Source organism: Lonchura striata, chromosome 6, assembly GCF_046129695.1.
Source record: "Lonchura striata isolate bLonStr1 chromosome 6, bLonStr1.mat, whole genome shotgun sequence".
Taxonomy (NCBI): domain Eukaryota; kingdom Metazoa; phylum Chordata; class Aves; order Passeriformes; family Estrildidae; genus Lonchura; species Lonchura striata.
The window spans coordinates 37,799,897-37,823,211 of NC_134608.1; the positions used below are offsets into that span (position 1 = coordinate 37,799,897).

The 23,315-nt window shown below is 43.8% G+C and overlaps 1 protein-coding gene across 1 annotated transcript; it reads right to left on the minus strand.

Moving 5' to 3' along the window:
- Nucleotides 1–4,658: 4,658 nt before the first annotated feature.
- On the minus strand, nucleotides 4,659–13,859 carry VPS18 (VPS18 core subunit of CORVET and HOPS complexes). The gene is made up of 5 exons (XM_021533448.2): nucleotides 13,726–13,859; nucleotides 10,773–10,914; nucleotides 10,497–10,588; nucleotides 7,940–9,810; nucleotides 4,659–7,226 (listed from the first exon to the last, which is right to left on the minus strand). Exons 1-5 carry the CDS (start codon nucleotides 13,814–13,816, stop codon nucleotides 6,498–6,500), a joined length of 2,925 nt encoding a protein of 974 aa, XP_021389123.2. The 5' UTR covers nucleotides 13,817–13,859; the 3' UTR covers nucleotides 4,659–6,497.
- Nucleotides 13,860–23,315: the final 9,456 nt, after the last annotated feature.

Sequence of the window (23,315 nt, forward strand, 5' to 3'; positions counted from 1 at the left end):
TCCATCAGACTTTGTGCTCCCCTTTGCCTGTGACATTTCTCAAAACCACACTGTGTACCTCACTTTTAATAAATGTGTGAAAATAAAAGAGAATCTGTAGATAGGAACAACTTTCTTGTGAACCCAGTTTCACAGTAATAATTTGTTTACTAGAAAATCTATTCAGCATGTACACACAAAGAGATAAAAAAAGACTGTTGAATAACTGACTAATTGGAAAACACAGATGTCTGCTTAAGCAGAGTCCAGCAGCCTCCAAGTTCAGGCTGTGTTCTGAAGATCATGCCCCATGTCAATTAAGCAGCACATGGATTTAAATTGCATGAGGTAGGGAATATCTGGGTTTGGACACCAAACCAGTTGTTCAATCCTTTTCCTCTTAGCCATTACCTACAATGAACCATTCAGGATAGATCATGAAATGAGGAGTAGGCTATAGTTCAGCTCCTCTGGAACACTTACATGGTAATAAAACTACCAAAAACTAGTATTCTCAGTTCAGATGAAGCAAACAAACCATGTGTTAAACAAAAGACTGTATCTAATCCTCTTCTGAGGACAACACAGCCCACAGCCAACACAGCAGGAATATATGAACTCCTGCAATATAGAAAAATGCCAGAATTACTACCTGCCACATATCAGGTACAGCCTGTATGGCCCTTTATAAAGCAAGGGTATTTATGTGGTGCTAGGAAGCACGTGATGAAAACCTCTGTGCAGTGAGGCACCTGATATCATACAGACTCATCAGTTGTGCTTATTCCCACACCTACCAAACTTTGCAGCTCAAGTTTTGAATTCAAACACCTCTCCCATCACCACAGGGGCCTAGAAGCACTGTAGCAAGTCTGAACCCAATACAGACACGCTGCAAGTTGGAGACTCCTCTACTGAGCTGCCCCTCCACGGCAGAGTATAGGATTAGTTATAGATGTACTTGTAAACTTACTGAGTGCTCCTGTAGCTTCCCTGTTTCTAAGCAACCAGTCCTACTCAAACAAGCTGCCTCCAATACCTCAGGCCATGACAGAGAGGAAATGCCTGAGCCCCTTTTTCTCTCCATCCCAACAAGTTTCAACGGGCAGAGTCTAACAAGTTTGTCTAATCCTTTTCCCCCTCCTTTCACCTCAAAGCAGCTGCAGGCCAGGTTGCTTTGAAATTCATACCCTATATAAGTAGCCTGATGCCTTTTCATGAGATCTGAGAGTGAAAAACCCAAACAGTGAGTTGAGGGGGAAGTACCACAAGTCTCCAAAATCACAGTATTACCGTAAAATGCAAATCCCAAAGGGTTCAGAAGGTGTAAAGTCAGGACTGGGCATAATCAGAGATAGCAGACAATTTAGGAGCTGAATCCATGCATAATTACAATGAATTTAAGGAATGTCTGAAATGTCCCTCTTTCAAGCTCTAAGCTCTTCAATTTTAACAAAGTCCTTATTTCAAATTATTTTTTTTTTCTTTATCACCTCAGCATGAGAAGTACAGATCCATCAATATCACAGTTTCACTGGAGAAACTTCTCTAAAGTCAGATACATTACGTTTGGGCAAATTATTTTACAGAAACCACCATTCCCTTTCCCTTCTAGTGCATCACTTCTTTCATGTACAAAACCAACAGAAGACCCTGGACAGCCCCTCTATGCTTTGTAGATGCCATAAGGTTCTCTCATAAACACTACACATACAACAGTGAATCACATCTTACTCCATCTATTCTGGAGAAAAATACTTAATCCATCTCAATAGTAACACCTTAAAATTCAAAAATAACAAAAATATTGTCAATTTCAAACCTCAAACTTCAGCTCAGAACCCTTACTGTAAGTAAGAAGTCTAGTTTTAGTCTGTCTTCCCACAGCTCAGTACAGGGTTGTTGGATAAAGTGATGCAAGGAACAACAGGCTTCCCATGAAACCCCCACTAGAAACTAAGAATTTGCACTTGTAAACACAGAGAATCTATATGTTGGCATTGACAGGGCAGGGGTGAATGGGAACTACCCATTCCAAGAAATACATGCTAATACATGACTACAATCTGAGTCAAACTACACCTTATTTTTATAGAATACAAAATGTACCTACTCCCTCTTGCTGTTTTACAGGGATTATGATGCCACAACTCAAAAGGTAAAAGCAAACATACTAGCTTATCTGTTTATGCAAGTCAGTGTCCAATGTCATATTACAAACTCATCTTTACTGGTGCTTTTAAAAAGACAAACTAAATGTGAACACAACCAACTAAGGAGCTGGCTTACACTCTGCTGTCACAAGAGTATGAAGAGGAAACAAGCAGATGACCAGACCCAAGGCCACCAGATTTTGCAACTCCAGACCCAGGGATGATCCTTCTGCAGTTTACTAAATCAGTCAGGTCTATAGGGAACTTACATTAGAATACAATTAAACAAAAGAGGTCACACCTTAAACACCATGTTCAGTCTCAGGCCTCTCACTACAAAATACTGAGGTGCTGGAGCACCAAAAGGTGTCCAAAGAGCAATAAGGGCTCAGAGCACAAGTCCTAGGAGTGGCTGAGGGAACTGGGGTTGTTTAGAGTGGAAAAAAGGAGGCTCAGGGGGAATCTTATTGTTCTTTACAACTACCTGAAAGAAGGCTGTAGCAAGGGGCCAGTTGGCCTCTTCTTCTAGGCAACAAAAAACAGGATGAGAGGAAATGGCCCTTAAGTTGTGCCAGGGGAGATTTAAGTTTGGATATTATGAAACATTTCTCCACTGAACGAGTGGTCAGGCACTGGAACAGGCTGTGCAGGGAAGCTGTGGAATCACCAGAAGGCATATGGATATGGCTCTTGGAGATGAGGTTCAGTGGTGCATTTGGCTATATGGGTTAGCGCTTGGATTTGGTGATCTTAAAGGTCTTTTCCAACCTACATGATTCCACGATTCTATGATGCTAATTTATTAACAGAGTAAATCCAAGTTTTGATGTTCAAAACAATCAGTGATCTGTGAGCTGAAATTGCCATTTAGTTAAAGACATTTTTTTAGCATCTTTACCTCCAATCCTAACACCAAGTCCAAGCTACCTTACACCAAAGGCTGTACACCTCTCCAAAACTACTGGGATCCTACTTCAGTTCCTCACTTTTGTGCCATTCTTCCTTCTGCTACAGAACACTTTCAGCTGTCTGCCGCAAACTTCAGTATTTAAATGGTCAGCAATGACATCTAGTGGCCGGTTAAGAATTTGCCTTTCTAAATGCCCAGCCTGGGCATTCATTTTTAGAAGGCAGACAGAGGCCACTGCTTTCAGCATTTCACTTAGCTGCTGCCAACTAGAGGAAGTGCATCCCAAATTCTCTACAAATTCTTTGAAAATACACACCACTGTGTCCCCAACTCAGAGCATTTCACCCCGTCCCTTGCTCAAAGCCTAGGAGAGGTCATGTAGTAGGCACAAGTTTGCTCTAGGCCTTGCCTGCACAACTGAGTTTCTTCAGTGTAGACGTTGCCACAAATATTTGTTCTGGGTACACAGGTCTGGGGCTTCCATGCACCCTTTTGGTTGTGCTGTTCTTCAGCTGCATTAGGCTAAGTGCTAAGAGTTATTCACACAGACAAGGACAAGACCCAAGGCCACAATTTTTAACAGCTGGTACAGTTCATTCATAGCTTAAAATACATACAAAGGACTGCAAGTTCTAAAATATAACTGTGCTGAAATTACAAGGAGAAAAGATAAAAATGCTATTCTGAATGCAAAGAGGAAGAGATCTCGCAGATTAGATTTATGGGAGAACAGTAAGCAGCTGACTTCCCTCCACCACCACAAACCCACCCCACCTCCCCAAGAAAAAAAAACAAAAACCTCTTACCTTTTTCACTGAGTGATGTTGCAAAATTGCCAAGAAGCACAGATACGTGGTTACTGAAACTTTTTGAAGCATGTGACAATATAAAGAAAGTTCAGAAGAGACCTTTATGTACCTTTTTGTATTACTGGCACTAGTCATTTAATCACTGCTGCAGTCTTTACCAGCAGTAACGCTCTCTATAATCTTGACAACAAATCACTTAAATTATTTTTCAGTTAACAATGAGGAAGAATGTTAACAGTGAGGAAGAATGAGATTTGTGGTACATATATCTGGTGCACATGCCTACAGCCCACAGAGCATATCACACACTAGTCATTAAAAAATACCTACTTCTAGTTTTGTTAACTAAAACCTATTAATACCCATGAATGGAATCAGAGGTGCATTTCCCCACCACCCAATCTCAGGCAAAGAATAGAGGGGTTTTATTTACTTGCTCTGCCTCATTTCCCACAGCTTCTTCCAATACTATGAACAAGCAGATCACTCTGCAATGGTCTATTTAGTGATGTGACTTCTCTAGCACAAACAGGAAAAGAATGGAAGACTATAGTAATTCCAATATACCAGGAAAGCATCCTGTAAAAGCCCAAAACAGATGGAACAAGTATTAAGAACATGTCAAAATAATCTAAAATTACCCCTGCATCAGAATGAGCTGACACCCATGTTCTGCTAAAGGGCAGAAAAACAGTCACTTACCTTTGACCAGAAATTGGTTCGGGTGGGAGGCTACTGTTGCTTTATAATAGCATGTACAACCTTAAATATCACACTGCTTACAGGAAAGATGATGATTCACAGGAGTGGCCAGTTATAACAGGTTTAATGGTAAACTTCAAAAGACATCACATTTAGCTTTCATCATAAATTCTTCTGCCAGACCCACCAATTTATTCAAAGCAAAAGGCTATGCAGAGTCAAAGAAAATCACAGCATGTGGGATTTTTGAACTACTGAAAAAGTGCTTTCTGACAATCCAGCAAACACACACTACGAGGTGGTAATGGGACTTCCCTATCCTGTTGCTCCATCAAAGAAAAGAGCATCTTGAAACCTTAGGTCTTCCTACTTTCATATCTGTTTTTTATTACTTGTGTAATTTTACACGGATAAAATTCAATCATTCCAGGCTGATGCACCAAACAAAAACAGAGATGTTCTTCTGAAGTTCTGAACTCAGAATTCTTAAGTCAGATCCTTGAGGAAACCAATACATATTCTCCTACAATAACATGAAGACCCATTTCTACAACCCTACAAACAGGGTAAGTGTTTAGGAGATTGAGAGAGGTATTCAAGACAAGTACATATATTCATGTGAGAGAAATGAGATGGCCTTTCAGAAGACAGTATTTTCTATTGCCTTAACTACAAGAATTGTGTTTTTTCTTTTAGAACATTCAATTCTTCTGTCAATTACTACCTTTGTGAGTCCCAAACAGCAAAACCTAACTAAAATCTTATTTTCATAAGCAAAACAAGGAACCTTTGTTAAACTGCTAATGATAATTTTCTCTCACTCACAATGTAGTGATTTCCCAGCTACCTTCTGGGAAATATTTGCCAAGTTGGAGCAATAGATAGATGCATTGACTTGCAGCCATCTCCAAAAAGTGGAAGGCAAAAGACTGTTTAGGCACAAGGTACTAGCTTCAAAGAGCAAAGCAAATTTCACACCAGCAGAACATTTCTGTAGACTACCCTTGAGCAAACCTCTGACTTGATCTTGAGTCTAATGCTCAAGTGTAGCTTGAAGAGAACCACAGCAAGATATACAAACAGATTGTGCTCCTGCTTGCAGAGTGTCAGTTGAAACCTTACTACTGCATCTATCAGTTTTGGTTTGGGTTGAAGAGAAAAACAAGACCCACTATACAAAGGCAGTTATAGTAGAGACAGGATGGAAAGAGGAGTGGTGAATAGGCATTTAGAGAAACAGTACCTACAGAAAATCCAAATGTGTTTGGTCTCATGCATAAAGCCTGTGAGAAAGAGAATTATACACCTTCAATTGTAGGCAAATTACTTTTATAATTTTCCTGCAAAATTGTATAATTGAATAATTGAAAATTATACACATTCTTGTATCACATTGTGTAGAAACATGTATTTGTGTAGCATGATGTTTACAAAATATAAATATGTAAGAGCTTCTGTCCTTTCACATTCTTTCTATGTATGTGGTTATAGACTCTCAACAAAAAGGAAACAGAGGGAAATTCTAGCTTTGAAAATGATTAATGAAGACTACACTGCTTAGTGGCCTTCACTACCTTTGTCTTTCATCTTGTCTTCACCAAAACAAATACCACACAACAGGGCAGATAAATCACAGGCTGTTCCAAATTCCTGCTGGACAACAAGGCACACCATTTAGCTTCACACTGAGGACCTCAGAAGAACTGCAAGCAGAAATATCTGCTAAATATATTCCAGTAGGTTAGCTCTAAGTATTGTTAAAGTTCTTAGACAGGCATAGCTATATCTCCACACTTCTCAAGACTAGTTCTCCCTAACCCTGGTAAAAAGACTGCACTACTCTTTGTTTAGAGTTGCACAGAAGTCACTGTGTTCCTGCTCCTGGAGGTTATATCCCCACCACAGAAGCTTCACAATTTGTTTCACAGTTGAAGATTTGGAAAATTACAGCCAGCTTTGCATCTCCTCTTCATACTTTTGGGGATCAATAAAAGGCTTGTCAATGGACCGGATCATCAGCTCACCACAGTACACACACTCAGCTGCCACGATATCATCAATGTCAGCTTTGATCTGTTCCCGGCTCTGCTGCCCCTTCCCCAGGCTAATGGTGTCTGCGTCCTTGGAACGATGGTGGCTCTTGGATGGCTGGCTGGTAGCTGCCAGCTTCTTCTGAAGATCTTCAAGTTTTGCCTGCTTATAGGCAGGAAGGCTAGAGAAAACTGCTTGGAGGAGACAGTCATAGTGAAACATGTGACCACACAGGAAAAGGTAAAAAGGGCGGTTTAGAAGTGGAAAGTCACAAGCAGCACATTTTTCCTGAGGCTCCACAGAGCCATACTTATTTCTCATTTCCTGGATGTCCTCTCGGATCCTCTTGGCACTCAGTGTGGCTTCCTCCATCTCCCTTTTCAGCTCCTCAATGTGTTTGTTGTAATCCTCTAGGGAGTTACAGATTGCCTCCTTGAAATGGTCAATAGTGACAAAGTCTGGAAAGAATGGTAGCACATCTTCAATCTTCAGCAGAGCACAGCTGGAGAGGCAGGCCATTGCCTTCTTGACATCCTTCTCTTCCTGAACAACATGGCGAGCAATCTTCAACCACAGCTTCTTCCGGAGTTCCTCATCGTCTTCAGGAAGATCTGCACAGGACTTGGCAAGATCAACATCCACCTAAAAGTTGGACAGACAAGGAAACAGTTAAGCTTCCCTCTTTGTTTATCCATCATTCAACTTCAAAGCCTGCTGTCCATTTTAAGAGGCATTTAGAAAACCTCTATTGCTATCTCACTGCCTAGGACTGCACTACTGGCCTGCTCCTTGTTTCCATGGAAAACACCTCTCCTCTCCACCAGTACTCCTCACTGAAGATTAGCTTGCTACCCAACAGAGAATAAAGGCCAGCTCAGAAAGGGCAAATTCATGTTACAGTATCTTTGCTAGCCACACATTTCAGTGAAGACACAGCAATTCCAATAGAAAAAAAATCCCTGAAGGTCAGACTAACCTGACAAAGGCTTCTGTGATAAATACCAAAGCTAGGAATATGTAATTAGAATCCTTAACAATAGCTATACAAATCTTGCATAAACGTAGATATGTTAAAGGTATTTTATATCAGAGACTGAGCTTGAGACAGACAGTACTCCTCCTTGTTCTTTCTACGCCTCCATCCTCAGTTATGGCTTGCCAGTCAGCTGCCTACTTAAAACAGTTGTGAAAGCACAGAAAAATGTTAAGAGCCAGGTCATTCTTCCAAGCCCCTGCACAGCTGCACAGCTTTGATACCAGTGAGTCTGTCCAGCTTTTCTCAATGCTCTGCTGCTCAAGGTAACTTGAACAAGCTATATTCCTGTGTATCACAGCATGCACAGATACACATATACCTGCAAGGCGAGATCCACAGCCTCCTCATATAATTCCATCACTTTGTAAATGTGGACACAAGCACGGTGGTGCCCATGCTCTGCACACAGGCGTAGTGCATACTTCAGGTCATAGTGGATCCTGTTTGGGTTGGTTCCTGCTTGCTCCAGGTATGACAGCAGTGAATCTGGCCGACACAAAGCATAAAGAGACAACAGGTAGTTGTGAATGGCTTGCTGGGTTTCCTCCAACTGGTAAACGCAGAACTCCATATATCTAATGGCTTCATTGATCTGCTGAGTGCTGGCACTCTGGCTGTAGTTAACAAGGGCTGGAATGAGGTTCCTGGCATCCAGTCTAGAGCCCATAGAAATCCAAGCATCAACTACTTTCTTGGGAATATGTTGGATGAGAACTGGAGAGAACTTGTAGAAGAGTTTCTCGTCTCTGTGCCTGGACAGCACATTTAGAGCCTCATCATACTCGTCATGCTGGCAGTGGTGAGCTACTACACGCTCATAATCCTGCATGATGACTGCAAAGTAGACCATGTGCTCTGTGTCGCCATGGCTCGCCAACAGCTCATAAATAGATGCCCGATTATTAAAAAGACAGTCTTTGTTTTTAGGACTGCTTAGGAAAGTGCGGAACTTCTCCCGTGTATCCAAATAGAGATTTCGCTGTGAGGGATCTCCTTGCAATATGCCCAGCCAGTTCAGGTACAGCTCTGTCAACCACGTGGTCAGCAAAGTGGTCTGTGTCTTCTCTGAAGGCTTTAGGTTACTTAGCTTCTTAATCAGAAACTCCATCAGGGCCTCTTCTTGCTTGGCTTCAATGAACTTCAGAGCAATTTCCTCAAAGTAGTTCTGCGTCAGTGCATAACATTTGGCACTGTCCAGATACCTCTTGTTTTGGAAACAGTGCTCTGCCTCTTTGGCCAACACGATGTCAAGACACTCTGGACGGTCCTTACAATATTCTTTTGCTAAATCAAATTTGTTCATATTCATATACATCTTCCACACATCTCTAGATTCCCGCTGGACATGGTAGCGGAACACTACTTTCTCAGTGTGGATCCATATCTGCTGGACTGTGGGATCTTTAATCATGCGCGTCAGCAAGCCAAACTTCTCCAGGAACAGATCCTGAAAAACAACCTGTCCATTCAGAGTGCAGACAGCCTTCACCCGGTCAGACAGCAGCAACAGAAAGTGGAACTGGGTAAGTACAATGGATATTGGCTTGTTCACAGTTATGTCAATATCAGGAGGATAAACCCAGACCCGTTCATCACTCAGAATTGAATCAGGACGACTGTAATCCAATGTACCGTACAGAACACCGTTTCCCATCATCCAGGCAAAGGAACGTGGGTTGGAACGCAGTTTCGGAGTGTAAAAGGCTATCTCACTGAAACCCAAGTTGGCTGGAAACTCCCGAAAGCTGGGCAGATGGTCAGCATGCACAGCAAATATGGAGCTGAAGCCTTGCTGCTCTGTCCCTTCAGGCACTTTGCCAACAAACTGAAAGAGTCTCTTCCTAGTAGTGGCTATAATAAAAAATTTCCCTTCTATCCCTCGTTCAATTTCCAAGCAGCAGACTGGGGCAGGGCCAGATTCCTCCTCCAGAGTGTAGACCTGTCGGAAGTACTGGTCAGGGTTAGTGCTGAAGAGGCTTCCTTCGCTGACAGAGATTTCAGCCTCATAGATCTGCCCCTGGGATGTCCCCACCAGGATAGGCCCTGTGTTGGTTTCTGAACCAAGAAATTTGTTCCAGCCCACACTTTCAATCAAGTGTCCTTTCCAGCGGGAGAGTGCCCGCACTTTCTGAACACTTCTGTTCAGGTAGAGGCATTCACTGGTGTTCAGAGCAATCAGGAGATGAGAGCCTGCCAACAGCAGAGGGGTATGGGAGGCAGAAGGAGAGAATAAATCAAGACTGTGCCTAAGCAAGCCAAATTCCTGAAGCTTCTAATCCTAACATTTGATAAACTCCAATATCAACATACTTAATCCAAGACTTTCCCAAGCATTCATGGGAATGTGGGGGATTTCTATGCTGGATCAGAACAGTAGTCCATATGTTGCAATGTTAAATAACTGGTACCAGATGCTTTAACAAGAAGGTATTCTGTTTCAATAAATGTTCTAAGCATAAACACTTCCCAGAGCTCCCTCCTATCCCTGGCAGTTGGCGAGAGATATGAGAATCGCTGTCCAAATTTTTGGTTAGTTTTTCTAAATCAGTCTAGGCTACAGTGAACCGCAGATGTTTTATGGCCTTTTTTAAAAATTCCTATATAAACCATACAGCAGAGAGTGACTGCAAATCCTACTTTGATTGGTTTCAGCTCTGCTCAGAATGGCTTAATTGTTCATTTCAGAGTCTGAAAGCACAAGCCTGTGCTTCACCAATAGCAAAAGTGCAAACCAGTGCGCAGGGGCCCTGGTAAAGAGTCTGGCACACAAAAGATTGATCTGTTCTCCTTATGTACAAAGCAGAAAGAGAACTCCTTCACAAGCACTCGCTCTGCTCTGTTCACTGTCTGCAAATATCCATCACCCACTGCCTCACCTGTGTGGTCCAAAAACATCTTGTAGACTTTGGCTTCATCTTTGCGTCCCAGCTCTACCTGATTAGGTTCATCTGGCTTCCCAAGATCAATCCTGCAAAGAGAAACCATGAAAGCATGCTGCCAACAAAAGTTCACATACCTGTAACTCCTCACCTGTTTTCCATATTGAGCTTGTGGCTTTTTATCCAGTTTTCAAATGTAAGTTCTCTAACAACTTAAGGAAAAAAATGAAGGCAGGGGAAAAACAAACAATAACTTCAGGATTCTGGCATTACCTGAGAAGGGTGTCTTTCCCAAGGCTCATACAGAGCTGGTTAGAGGAGACCACTAAGCTGTTAATTTTCTCAGGAGGAGCAAAATCGATCCTCTGCTTGTTAAATATTGGCGTTTCCTTCTCCAGTCGTGCATTGACATACCCTGGAGAATGAATGTAAACACTTAAAAACTGAACAAGACAAAACCCCACAACAACCCCAAACTACATCAAAATCCAGACTAAAAGACTAACAGGATTGTGTCCTGCTCCAAGTTTTACTGAATAGGAAGTCTGCTCCATGTAGCAGGAACACAGAGAAAAAAACTCTAATTCTAGTCCTACTGGTATTGAAAAAGACAATGTAGTAGTGCTACTAGTAGACAAACCCTTTAATTGTCTATTCCATCAAGGCTTTCTCCTTGCCTCTGCCTTACCTCTAGACCAGCTACAGGATCCTTAAAATATACTTTTTCCAGAAGAAAGATGCACATGTAGGAAGAAACAAAGCAACCACAACCTGAGTAGACAGCCTTTTGCTCAGCACATGCTTTTTTCTTACACATTGATCCACACCTTAAACACCACCCATTTACACAAGTCTGCATTCCTTTATTTCCAGTTAGGTAGAACTGATGTTCATCTTTTCAGATTAGGGAGCTGCAACACCACAGTTTAAATTGGCTAGTATGAACTGCATTTCAAAACACATACAAAAGATACAAGATCCCAAGATCTTGTATCCCAGTCTGTATCCCAAGATACAGATTCACATGATATCACAGCTAACCAATAAATACCTATCTATTTATATATATATAAAAGGGAAGGATTACTCTGGAAAACCCACATCTTACCAGATCATCAAGTCACATTTATCCAGGTAATCTGAAATATTTTTCAGACTGTTACCTGGCAAAGCAAGGCTGATTCAGCAAGGAAACTTAGAGGCAGGAAGGAAAGCGAACAAAAGCACCTGTACAGAGGTAAGGATTTAGAGTTACAGAGAAGCTGTTTATGGTTTAATTCTGTCATAGTTCTGGATTTCAGCATTCTGGGCTCTTTAGGCCTCTATCTGTTACATTTATAACACCCATAGGATTATCACCATTAACATGAGGATTTTAGCTATTGTCCCTAATAGGAGAAGGATGAGCTTCCTTAAGATACAGTTCTCTATGAGAAGGAGATGTCTATTTTAGAACATTAACTCCTTTCACCTCCCTCATCTTGTCCCCAGTGTCCCTCTTCTGTTTAATCAAGATTCTATTGCAGTGTTTCACACCCTGATTTCTGGGCAAAGCTGCATATTTCCTCAAACCTTTTAATCTCTCCAAAGATCTAAGATCAACAGTATGGTCTAGTGGGTCAAAGTAGGCTTTTTAAAGCTGGAGCTACAGTACTTGAAGTTCACAATGCAACAGAACTTTAGGTTGGACAGAGTCACTGCTTATTTATCAACAACCTTGAGAAACAGTACCTGCAGTTTAACAAGCACAGGGAACAACTCCCTGAAACTGAGGAGTAAGTTTCAACATCTTCCAAAATTGCAAACCTAACCTTAAGGACTGCTTTCAGGAAGGTAACTATTGTATCTTTTTACAAAATAAATTTACTTAAACTTCAGATTGTCCACAACTTTTGCAAACCCAAGCTTTATTAAAAATTGCCTGTATGGCCTGACTGAAGAATAACTGAAATCCTGATTAGGCTGTGCCTTTGGAATTAAGCAGTTTCCCAAACTTCCTCTGCCAATATCAACTGTGAGCAAACAGGCAGATTTCTCAACTCTAAGACAGCCATGACTGAAGCCAGTGTTGCAGCAGTCAAGAAGAAAAGCTGAGTCCTGGAAAATTTATTTTCCATGACACGACTTGTCTAACACTGTTCTGTACAACACCTATTCAGGCCACTTATTCTGTATCTAACATTACACAACAAAATAACCATGTATGTCAAAACAAACAAGCTACTTCAGTACCTAGACTCCAAGTAACTGCATCAGTGTATTTATATTCCATAATACACATACCATGACAGAATTTATCAATTCTTAGCACATCGATGAACCTCACAACCCAGTTTCCCCAAAGGTTACCAGTGGGCAACACTATACAAGGAAAAAAAACTTGAAAGAATGTATCCATGTATTTCCAAACTCGTAAGCCAAAAACACCAGCTCTGCATAGCAGCCGGTACTACCATGACAATACCAGGTAGAACAGAATTCTCTCATAACCTACATTTCCCTGCTGCACTCAAAAAACATTGAGAGGTGACATCTAGTAGAAAATGGTAATTGAACCTAAAAAATCTTGAATTTATCATGGAAGAATAATGGAATAAATTTCTCTGACATGAAAGAAAAAACGGAGTGGTCATCACACCGTTACTTTACACTGATAGAACACCTCTCTGAACAGTACAGTACACCAAAGCCTCACATCACTTGACAGAAAAGTGCAATAGTGATACAGACTGTTTTGTCGGCCACCTAGCCATTGTCTAGTCAGTCTAAAGCAACCATTCTAGACAAAGTCTTTGCTAAACTGCGCCTTAGCTAGGAAAGGAACTCTGTGCAGGAACATCTATAATACGGAAAAGCGCGGCTTCCTCGGAGAGGAGCAGAAAAGAGAAGCAAAGCGTGGGGATGTTCCCAACGCGCTGCCACAGCTGCGCGCTGCCCAGGGCTCCGCGCAGCGCCTCAGGCCGGGGCCTCCCGCACACAGCAGCGCCGCGCTTTCGCCGGGCTGGCCTGCACCACCGCTCTGCTCAGCCCGGAGCCCAGTAACACCTCCCACAGCAAGCCCTGGGAAAAGCACGCCGCCGCCGAGCGCTCTGCCCCACGCACCCACAGCGACACGCCTCTGCCAGGCAGCACCGCCCGGCGCGCCCTACTCCCCACCCGCGGCTGCCGCCTCGCCTCCCCGTCTCAGCAGGAAGGCCGCACACGGGAGGCCCCGGCGCACACGTACCGGAGTGCGGGATGCCCACGCTGGCGCGGCCCTGCGGCACGGACACGGAGCGGTGCAGGGAGTCCTCGTACTCGTCCAGGATGGACGCCATGGCCCCGCGCGGCCCCAGCGCGCCGCGCTCAGCTGACCCGCGACACCCGCCTGCGCATGCGCCGCGGGGCGGGGCCGGCGGCCGCGGCCGGGCAGCGATGGCGGCGGCGGGGCCGGCCGGCTGGGTCCCGGCATTCCCACCCCGGCACTCCCACCCCGGTATTCCCGTCCCGGCACTCCCACCCCGGCATTCCCGTCCCGGCACTCCCACCCCGGCATTCCCGTCCCGGCACTCCCACCCCGGCATTCCCACCCCGGCACTCCCACCCCGGTATTCCCGTCCCGGCATTCCCACCCCGGCACTCCCACCCCGGCATTCCCGTCCCGGCATTCCCACCCCGGCATTCCCGTCCCGGCACTCCCACCCCGGCACTCCCACCCCGGTATTCCCACCCCGGTATTCCCGTTCCGGCATTCCCACCCCGGCACTCCCACCCCGGCATTCCCACCCCGGCATTCCCACCCCGGCATTCCCGTCCCGGCACTCCCACCCCGGCATTCCTGTCCCGAGAGCTGGCCGGCCGGCCTGTCCCCTTGCTGCCAGGCCTTGGTCTCCGCAAAGTTCCTGCTCACTGCCGCCGATACCTAAAGGCTAATGTTGAATTAAGAAAGGGCCCACTCGAATAAATAAAGTCAGCATTTTTATACGCCAGTGATAACCAGAAGTTCCTCTAGGTGGGTTGTACGCTCTGGGTTTGTTGTCGAATATAACAAGATACCAAACACCAAAAACTGGATTTGCCACCAAAGAGGGCTAAAAAGATGTTGGGTACCATCCCACACGACCGGCAGAGACCGTTCCCTAATACATGGCCATGTGTAATAAGACCTACACAGTTAATTAGCATATGTACAAGGTTGCTTGGAAATAGCGGTAAACTTCTTGGAATGTAAATACATATTTGTATAAAAAATTGTATATAAGTAATAGAAATGTGAATCTTACTGTCCATAACAGGCAGAGATGCACCTCCCTACCCCATTTACCTGGCACTGTAACAAAGTAGTGTCAGCTTTCTAACCTGTAACTCTGGTTTGAAGGTTTTCTTTCCCAGTTTTCAGTGACACTGGCATGTTGTGTGCAGCTACATGCGTGAGAAATTACCTCATTAACACAGCAGCGTGCCCTGCTAGAATCAGTCCTGGTTGCCAGAGCAATTCTACTGACTGCAACTAGGAATTATCTGGTTTAAAACACTCTGTAAAAACTCCTGTGTTGTGGCTCTCATGTAGCATTAGGTGGCAAAATCTTGGCTTTATTGCTAAAATGGTCACGGAGGCACAGCATAAGGGGATCAAGCATAAGGCGGTCCTTATGCTGAACTGTAACTCTGAACTATACTAGACTTGCTCTGCAAGTTTATGCCAGGTTTCTGTGTTGTACCAGTTTCTGTGTCGCTAAACAGTACTTATAACCTGGAGTTTTCTTATGTTCTGGTGTGCCAACAATTTACAATTTTACAATTTTACCCTCTAGCTTAAACTAGCAGAATTTATAACAACAGCATTAACAAAAAGACTAGTTTCTTACACAACGCTTTGGGTTTCATCCTGTATAAAATGAATAGAGATGTATATGTGTACACTAAGTTTGCTATATACCATACTGTAAGTATACTATATATTGCATATTAGATACAAGCTTCGCTTTCTGGAAGCAATGGAGAAATGTCTCTCAGGGTACAGGAGAGTTTGCAACATGGAGGGATCCATTACAAGACACAAGAGGTCTTCCCAAACATCAGGTGGCAGTAAGGAACCACAAGTAGGAGTTGCATGGAGTTGGCTTCTCACAAAGTTACACCTCCTTTTTCTCTGCTCTTAGTGGACACTGAACCTTCAAAAACTAGGGCTGTGATCTGCATCACTCAGCCTCAGACCTTCTCCCCAGGCTGAGCCAGACATGCAGGTCCCACACTAGCTGGGTTCCTGGAGGCTCCCATGGCATGCCTCCACACGGTCACCTCTGCCTCTTTGCTAAAAACAGAACATGGCTTTTGCTGACCTAGCCTGCCTGCAAGCACCAGTCCCAGCCTCTGCTGTTTACCCTCTTTATGTGGTAGCTCTGAGCCAAAATAGCAAAACCACACTCATTTGCTGTCTTATCATTCTGATCTTCATAAGCAACAACTGTTCTCTTTCAGCATCTCAAAAGGCACAAACAAATTACATTAGGTTTAGGGTAATGAGGTAGGAAGGGACTTCTTGGACTATCAGATCCATTCTCCCACTCTTGTAGATACCACATCATTCTCTAGTCCTGTCAAGCTCTGTCTGATAGTGTGGATATTTTTTCCCCCGACTGCTCTAGCTCATACCTGTTCCAAACACTCCCATGATTTCAAGTTGTGATTTCCAGTCTTAACATAAGCTGTGGCTAGTCTGAATCCTTTTGTTCTTGTTCAAACGCTGTCCTTTAGTATACAGGACATTATTGTGCTTTCATTTCCTCTGTAAAAAGCATCATTGATCGTAGCCTTCATTCGGATGTACCAAATCCAGGATTTATCAAACCAAGAAGTTCTTGACTTCTCTTGAAAAGAGGAGATGATTAGTTCCTTGGAGCATCCTACAATTCTCTACATTGTTTGCAGCTTCAGCTCATGTTTATGTCACAGGGTGAGCATAATTGACTCCTCATTTGAGATGAGGCCTCCCCCTGTTGTTTTCAGCAATGATGCTTCTACTTTTCCTTTTTGTAGTCATATTTTTTGGAGTAGAAAACTGAAGGGTTATTTAGTAAGGGGGAAATAAACTGTCTTGAAATATATCTGGATATTAGGGTAAATTGACATTCGTGTGCAAACTTCTCAGTGTGCAGCTCTGTGGGCTGTTTCCACTCAAAGCCTAGATCAGGCCATATTTTATAATGGGTCTAGAAATGGAAGAGATCAGGTCTAGAAATGGAAGAGGTTTTTGTTCTCATTGTCTCAGATATTATTGCCTGTTAGGACCCATACCTCATGAGAAACCTGTGTCTGATTTTAATGTGGTTACATTGGAAGCCAGATTTTCACCTTATTTGGAAGTAAAACATCAGCCTAAAGCCAAGCCCACAAGCCTGCTCCATCCATCTGCAGTATCATCTGCTGTGATTATTTAATTTACAAACATGTGCAATAATTATATCCCAGTGATACATTCACAGATTTGGTATTCTGAAAAGAAGGGAAGAGCAAGGGTTGCAGACGAAAGATTTATCAGCTCTTTGATTCACCAGGAATGTGCAGAGAATCAGATGATTGCATTTTGTGTGTAGCAGTGGTGTAAATCTGTAAGAGGGACTTGTGCAAGAGAATTTAGGAGATTTTGGTGACATGTTTGGATTGGAAACTTCAATCCTTGTCTTGCTTTGATATGGCTGTGGTCACAGCAGCAATTTGCAGTAATTTTGACTTAAACAGTTAACATTTTCTCCAAGCTGTGGACACAGCTATCAACATCTAGGTGTTGCATGGCATGTTATTCTCTTCAAATGCCTAGAGGAACAGGTAATTCTAGATAACTACACTGACAAATATATAATGTGTCCAAGGTTCAGACTCCCAGTAGATTAACCCTGTCTAAATTTGGGCTTCCTCAATGCTGTCATTCCTGACTGCCCTGTCCAACTCCTGCTAGGTGTACAACAGTGGGTATATGGTTGCAGAGTGAGACAGTTCATTGCCCTGCAGCAGATAACTCTGTGATCCATGATCTACACATAGATTCTTGTGCAGAGAAGAGGGCAGGAAGACGTGGTTGTGGAAAAAAGTAAGGTCAGAATCTAGTGACACAACTAAAATTTGAATTTAACCCTGGACTTCCTCACAAATTTCCACTACAGACAGTACCAATCATCACCTCACAGTATATAGAATATTCCTTCACAGTGATCAGCATAAAAAAATATCCTATATTCTTAAAAGCCATAGGCAAATAGGTGCAACTCCTGAAATGCACCAGCCTCCATAAGATACCAACAAAGGTTAAACATACTTCCAGGCTATGAGACACCCCTGCAACTGCTTTGAGGAGAGTGCTGCAGATAGCTGTGTCCCTCACTCAATCAAGAGACCTTGTCCCAAGAGAAGGGACAATGTTTCTGAGTGACCTTTTGAATGATGTATACTAGTTTAATGCAGTAAACAGAATTACAGTGGCTGTGTACCCTGGGTATCACAGTTACCCATGAGAACCTGAACTGGAACCTATGCAGGGAACCATACAACAATTAGAATTTACTCTGGAAGAGATCAAAGCTCAAAATCTTGCCAGAACCCGCCTCCTAACCATTAACCAACCTCCCAAGCGCTTCAAACCCATTGTCAGAAAAAGACTCCTGCAGACCAGTAAACACTGGGTGGAACTGTATCATGCCCAAGCAGCAATTGCAGATCTGTAGACCACGGTTCCCCTGACACTTTGTTTTCCCATAAGTGTACTACCAATGACCATTGATGCTACATGTGCATTCCAGAGCAGGCTGCCCTTTGTAAACCCACCGAGTGCCCCCATGGAAACCCTTGTGTGTAACCCATCTGTCCTAGAGTGTGAAAAAAGCAGGATGGGAACATGCTTTTGCAGTGAGAAAACCTTTTTCCCATCACCAGCACCCTGTGGCTAATCCTTCAGTTTTGATCCTCAAGGGAGATCCATAAATGATAAGCCTGAGAACTGAAACTGATAACTTGGCAGAGACAGTGATCTTACAGCATTTTATGGTTTTCCGATCCCTCTTAAACCCAGCCCTTCACTGTTTAGTGTTAACTGCCTACCTTTCCTTGTTTCACAAGGGGGATATGAACTTTATCACCTTTCTCTTGCTAATTCCCTCACCCATTCCTGCTAAACGTTAGCGCCTCTTTTTGGTGTAAAGTGTCCGATTGAGTGACATAATTAAATTAAGCTCAGACCATTGTCTTCCAACCTGTCTTTAGTCTGAAAGTTGCTGTTTCTCTTTCAGATTTAAAGAAAGTCTTTGAACGCCTTAAACTTTGCCTGTTCTTTCACATTCATCAGTTGATGTATTAAAAGATATACTTTCTCCAGCAGATGGCAACACGCTTCTAAATTATTCACAGCATGTCTGAGAGGCTGGACTAGTTCCTAAGCAAGTCGGATCGGAGATGAAATTGAGTTTGAGAAAAGGACTTAATGCAATACGGTGTTTGTCTCCCTTTGGAACGTTCAAGAAAGTATTTTTTAAGCTAGTGGCATTGTTATTTCATTTAAACTTATTATTCTTTAATCTGAAAATGTAGCATAATATTGTTGTGGCTCATTGCCTCTACATTTAACAGTAGTGGCAGTGAACAGATGAACCAGGACCTCTCTGTGCATCTTCCCGGCATTGCCTTTATTTCCAAAGAGCAATGAAGTAGTTCAGAGGCCAGGATAGTGGGAGCTGTATTCCAACATTGTTTCTCTCTCCTTTCTTTTTCCCCAAAGGCATTTCGAAAGCACACATCTCCAGTTCACACCAGAAGTATCCATTAGCTGCTATAGAATTGTAAAATATTTTTATTGCTGGAGACTCAGGAACTATAGAATTTCTATCAATCAAAATCTCTAATAAACGAAAGTAAGTACTAGAATAATTCTTCCTTGGATTTCTCCTGTCATAATTTTTCTAGGAATAGGTACAGCCTGATGTTTTACTGACTTGGTGATGTGTCTGTTTCTGCCTCTGCAAAGTGGATAGAAAATGATACAAAGAAGCGTTTGACATCACTTCCTGGAGGTTACACTAACTAGACAAGACACACCTCAAGGGAAAACCAGGCTCGGGTTCTTGTCTTCACCCTTTTGTCTGTCACTCCTTTTAAGTGGTAATTACAGTTACCTTGATTTTTTCCCAGGCAGGAAGCACACTCAGGTGCATGACAAACACTGAGTGACTCAGAACTGAGCTTGCAATTACTAATTCGAGCAGCTGGGCAGCGGCTGTACCTCGATTTCTTCAGTGTCTCTTGACATCACGGGATCCAGTTTGCTCTGGCACCTGTACTCCAGTTTAGCCCCACTCTCAGTGCAGATCCCCACCCACCTGCCCTGTGTGTGATGGCATTGTCACCTGTTCTCAGGTTGCCCCCATTTCTCTTTGTTTAGGTTTCTCTTGTGCAGCACTGTGAACAGGCTCAGAAATGGGATCCCAAGGCACTATTTGCTAAGGAACCGTATTGACATATGCAGCCCACTTGTACAAATGCAGGTAACGCTGAAGGCTGGGTTTGCTCACTACCATGTTAGGAGGGGCTGATATTTTTTTTTTCCCTTTCCCTTGGTGAGAAGGGAGCCATGCTATTTTTAAAACTGCCATCTCCCATAACATGCAATGCTTTTTCTGAGGCAACACGAGTAATTTGCTAGGCTTTGCAAAAATGAGAATGGCTTCCACTCTGTGAGTTTCGGACAAGACTGGGGAGCAGAATATGCTGATATTCTGCCAAGGAGGCAGAATACAGTGTTGTCAGAGGAACAGAGTACAAGGTTGTTGGAGGTCAAGTATTGCTCAGGAGCCACTGAAAGTCGGGAACACTATCTGCTAAAAAGCTCAGTGTCACCATTTCCCCATATTATAACACTGCACTTCAGAATGGAAATTATATTTGATAGTTTGAGCTGATCTTTAGTTTCATCCCCACAAAGGACAAGCCTGTGTGTCCTCCTCCTCCAAACTGGCTTATGTACTGCTCTTGATTTGGTCCATAGGTGGACTTCTCCTGCCACAGCAGCAGTGAGAAAAATTACTATAATTAAAAGAAATGGGAAGAACAGGAAGCATCTTCCTCTAAATAACCAGGTTTTTTAATAACAGGACTTTGTACAGATGCATAAAGTTTGTTTGGTGGTGACAGTCATACACTGCCTGAATATAGAAATATATTTCCACTATAAATCACTTTAATGGAGCAGCTTTTCTGTGCAGCCTAGATAGTGCAGCTCAGCTGAGTAATTGCTAAACACTAACAGGACCTGAAATCTGTATTTGATCTCCCTGGAAAGTTTGATCTTCTGCACTTACTTCCTGGTGGATAGGAATTCACATAATGAGAAATACCATCATAATTTGTACTAATTATAATTCCTGGGAGTGAGGCCAAATACAGCCTTGCAGACTGTGTATTTCCCACTCAGGCACAACTGATTTTGGCAGAGGAGTACGTCAGGCAAGCAGCACACAATGGGGCTCTCCTAATGTACCTGCTACCTACACAGGCAGAGTAGACAGTCACCAGAACTGTTGGTTCAGCAGCTCAGGGAATGGGACAGACTTTCACTGCAGAAAAGTCATAACTGTGCAAAATATCTGACTGCTCTCTGCATTGTGAAACTAAACCTGCATCCACTATTAGCTGTCAGGACCAAGGCAAGATCTGAGAAACGAATCCATGGGAGCGGCCCGGTTTGTTTGCTTAATCACTTTGTTTAAACATAGATTAAAAATCACTTAAGCTTATTGACAAATTAAGTGTGTGTCAACCAACGGTTGTCAGAAACAGCAGGTAAAAAGAAGCGTGGTCCCAGAAGGAAGAGATTTTAGGTAAGGAATAAGAGAAAAAGGGCTGGATGCATGGAGTGGGGCAACAGTGTATCTTCTTAAGGGAGATACATTCCTAAGCAAACAGCAAATAGGGAACTTGAACTGTCAACTTCTCTTCATCTCTTGTCCCTGCCAACAGTGAACATTTTGGTGAATAATCCCTCATTTACATTCATTTCTTCTGATTAAATGGAAATGTCATAGTTCACAGAAAGTCAGCCAGAGTCTGAAATGCACTGGGAAAGCTTTGTAAGATCCTTGCTTGCTGTGCTGCCTGTCCCATCTGCAATGTAGCATGTCCTTGCTGGTCCCATTGGAGGCACTGCCACGCCTCACACATTGCAGAGTATGGCCTGCCCCAGTGCATTCTGCCTTTTCTGGAGCTGTCACCTGGCTCTGAACTAGCACTGAAGAGCCTGGCACTGGAAAAAGCCAGTCTAATGCAAGCCAGTCCCTTGAGATAGCAGCCACTTGCTGCAGCAAGACTAACTGGCACATTTTAGCAGCAGCCTAGTTTCTAATACCATCCCCGTTTTTTGTAGCTGTAGAAATTTAAGGCTGTGCTATGTGTAAAAATACATAAGGGGTTGATTAAAACAAACTGTTAGAGAGAACTGCAGTGGAAAAACTGTCTTGCATTTCCCAGGAAGGTTGTTGGCTGTCTCCAGAGTGATTCAGTGGACACAGTTTGTCCACTGAACCTGAAGAGTTGCAGTGCTTATGACTTTCTGCCAACCATAGGGAAAAGCACTCTAGATTGTGCCTGACTTAAAGATTTCTTCTTAAGTGCAAAATTAGTATAGGTGGAACATCTTTGTATCTTCTCAGCATGGATGCAAACTACAGCAAGACAAACTCATGAACTGCTAATCAGCAGCTGCTTGAAGCACAGCACTGCCTAGTGCAGACAGATCTGCCTTGCTGAGAGGACTGTGAAGGACATCATGGTAACTAAATGAGTGTTGCTTATTGACAGCCTGAGTTTAGCTCCTCTGTTAGTAAGCAGCTCCACATTCAAAGCTCATGTTGCAATATTGGGTATTGCAGGAATTAATACTTTCCCTCCGGTGTTTCAAATCACTTGGAGGTGCTACACTGGCGTGCAATGATGGCTGAGATAGTGTGGCTGTATCTCTCCTTTTATGTGGTGTGTTCCCACTCCTCTGTTTAGTCATACTTCTTTAGACGGTGAGATCCTCAGGGCAGGGATGGAGCCGTCTTCTTAGCTGCCAAGGGCACAGTGTGGTGTGTGAGCTACCAGAGGTGAATATGAAAAACAGGCAGCAGACTGGGAACTCCTGCACTTGTCCATGCAGCTGGGAAAATACACTTTGTGGCTTTTGCCAGCAGGTAGCAACAGCTTGGCTGAGTCCCAGCAGCCCAGTAATGGCAATCATTTAGTTAACAGATGTGATGACTTTTGGCCATTTGTTTTATATTGTCCTTCACAATATTGACCAGCACTGTTGGTTTTACTTCTGTCCTGATTTCATGGCAGAAATCACAGATGTCCCAAATGGCACCGTGGAGCTGCTTTGAAAGATCAAAAAAGAAGCAGGGGCGACTTGGATGGAGCGCGGCTTTCCAGTGTGTGCGCGGCTCAGAGTACGGCGTGGCACCTGCCGAAATGCCGAGGGCAGGCGCAGCCGGGGAGCAGCGCGGAGGACGGGCGTGCAGCAGCGGGACCCTCGCCCGCGGGACGGCGGCGGGGAGAGGAGGCCGGGCCGGGCCGAGCAGGGCTGGGCACGGGCACCTCCCGGCGGGGCGGGACAGGGCGGGACTAGGGAAATAGGAGCTGGTTTTGTGCGCAGGGCGGCAGGTGTAGTGATGAAGAGCGAAACTCGGCGGGCTGGAGAGGGTGGCCCAGCACGGCAGCCCCGACAGCTCTCTCTCAGGAGCATGGCAGCGGCCCCGCCGCGCAGCTCCCCACGCTGAGCCCTGCCGAGTCCGCCGTGCCACCGTCAGTGCCATTGCC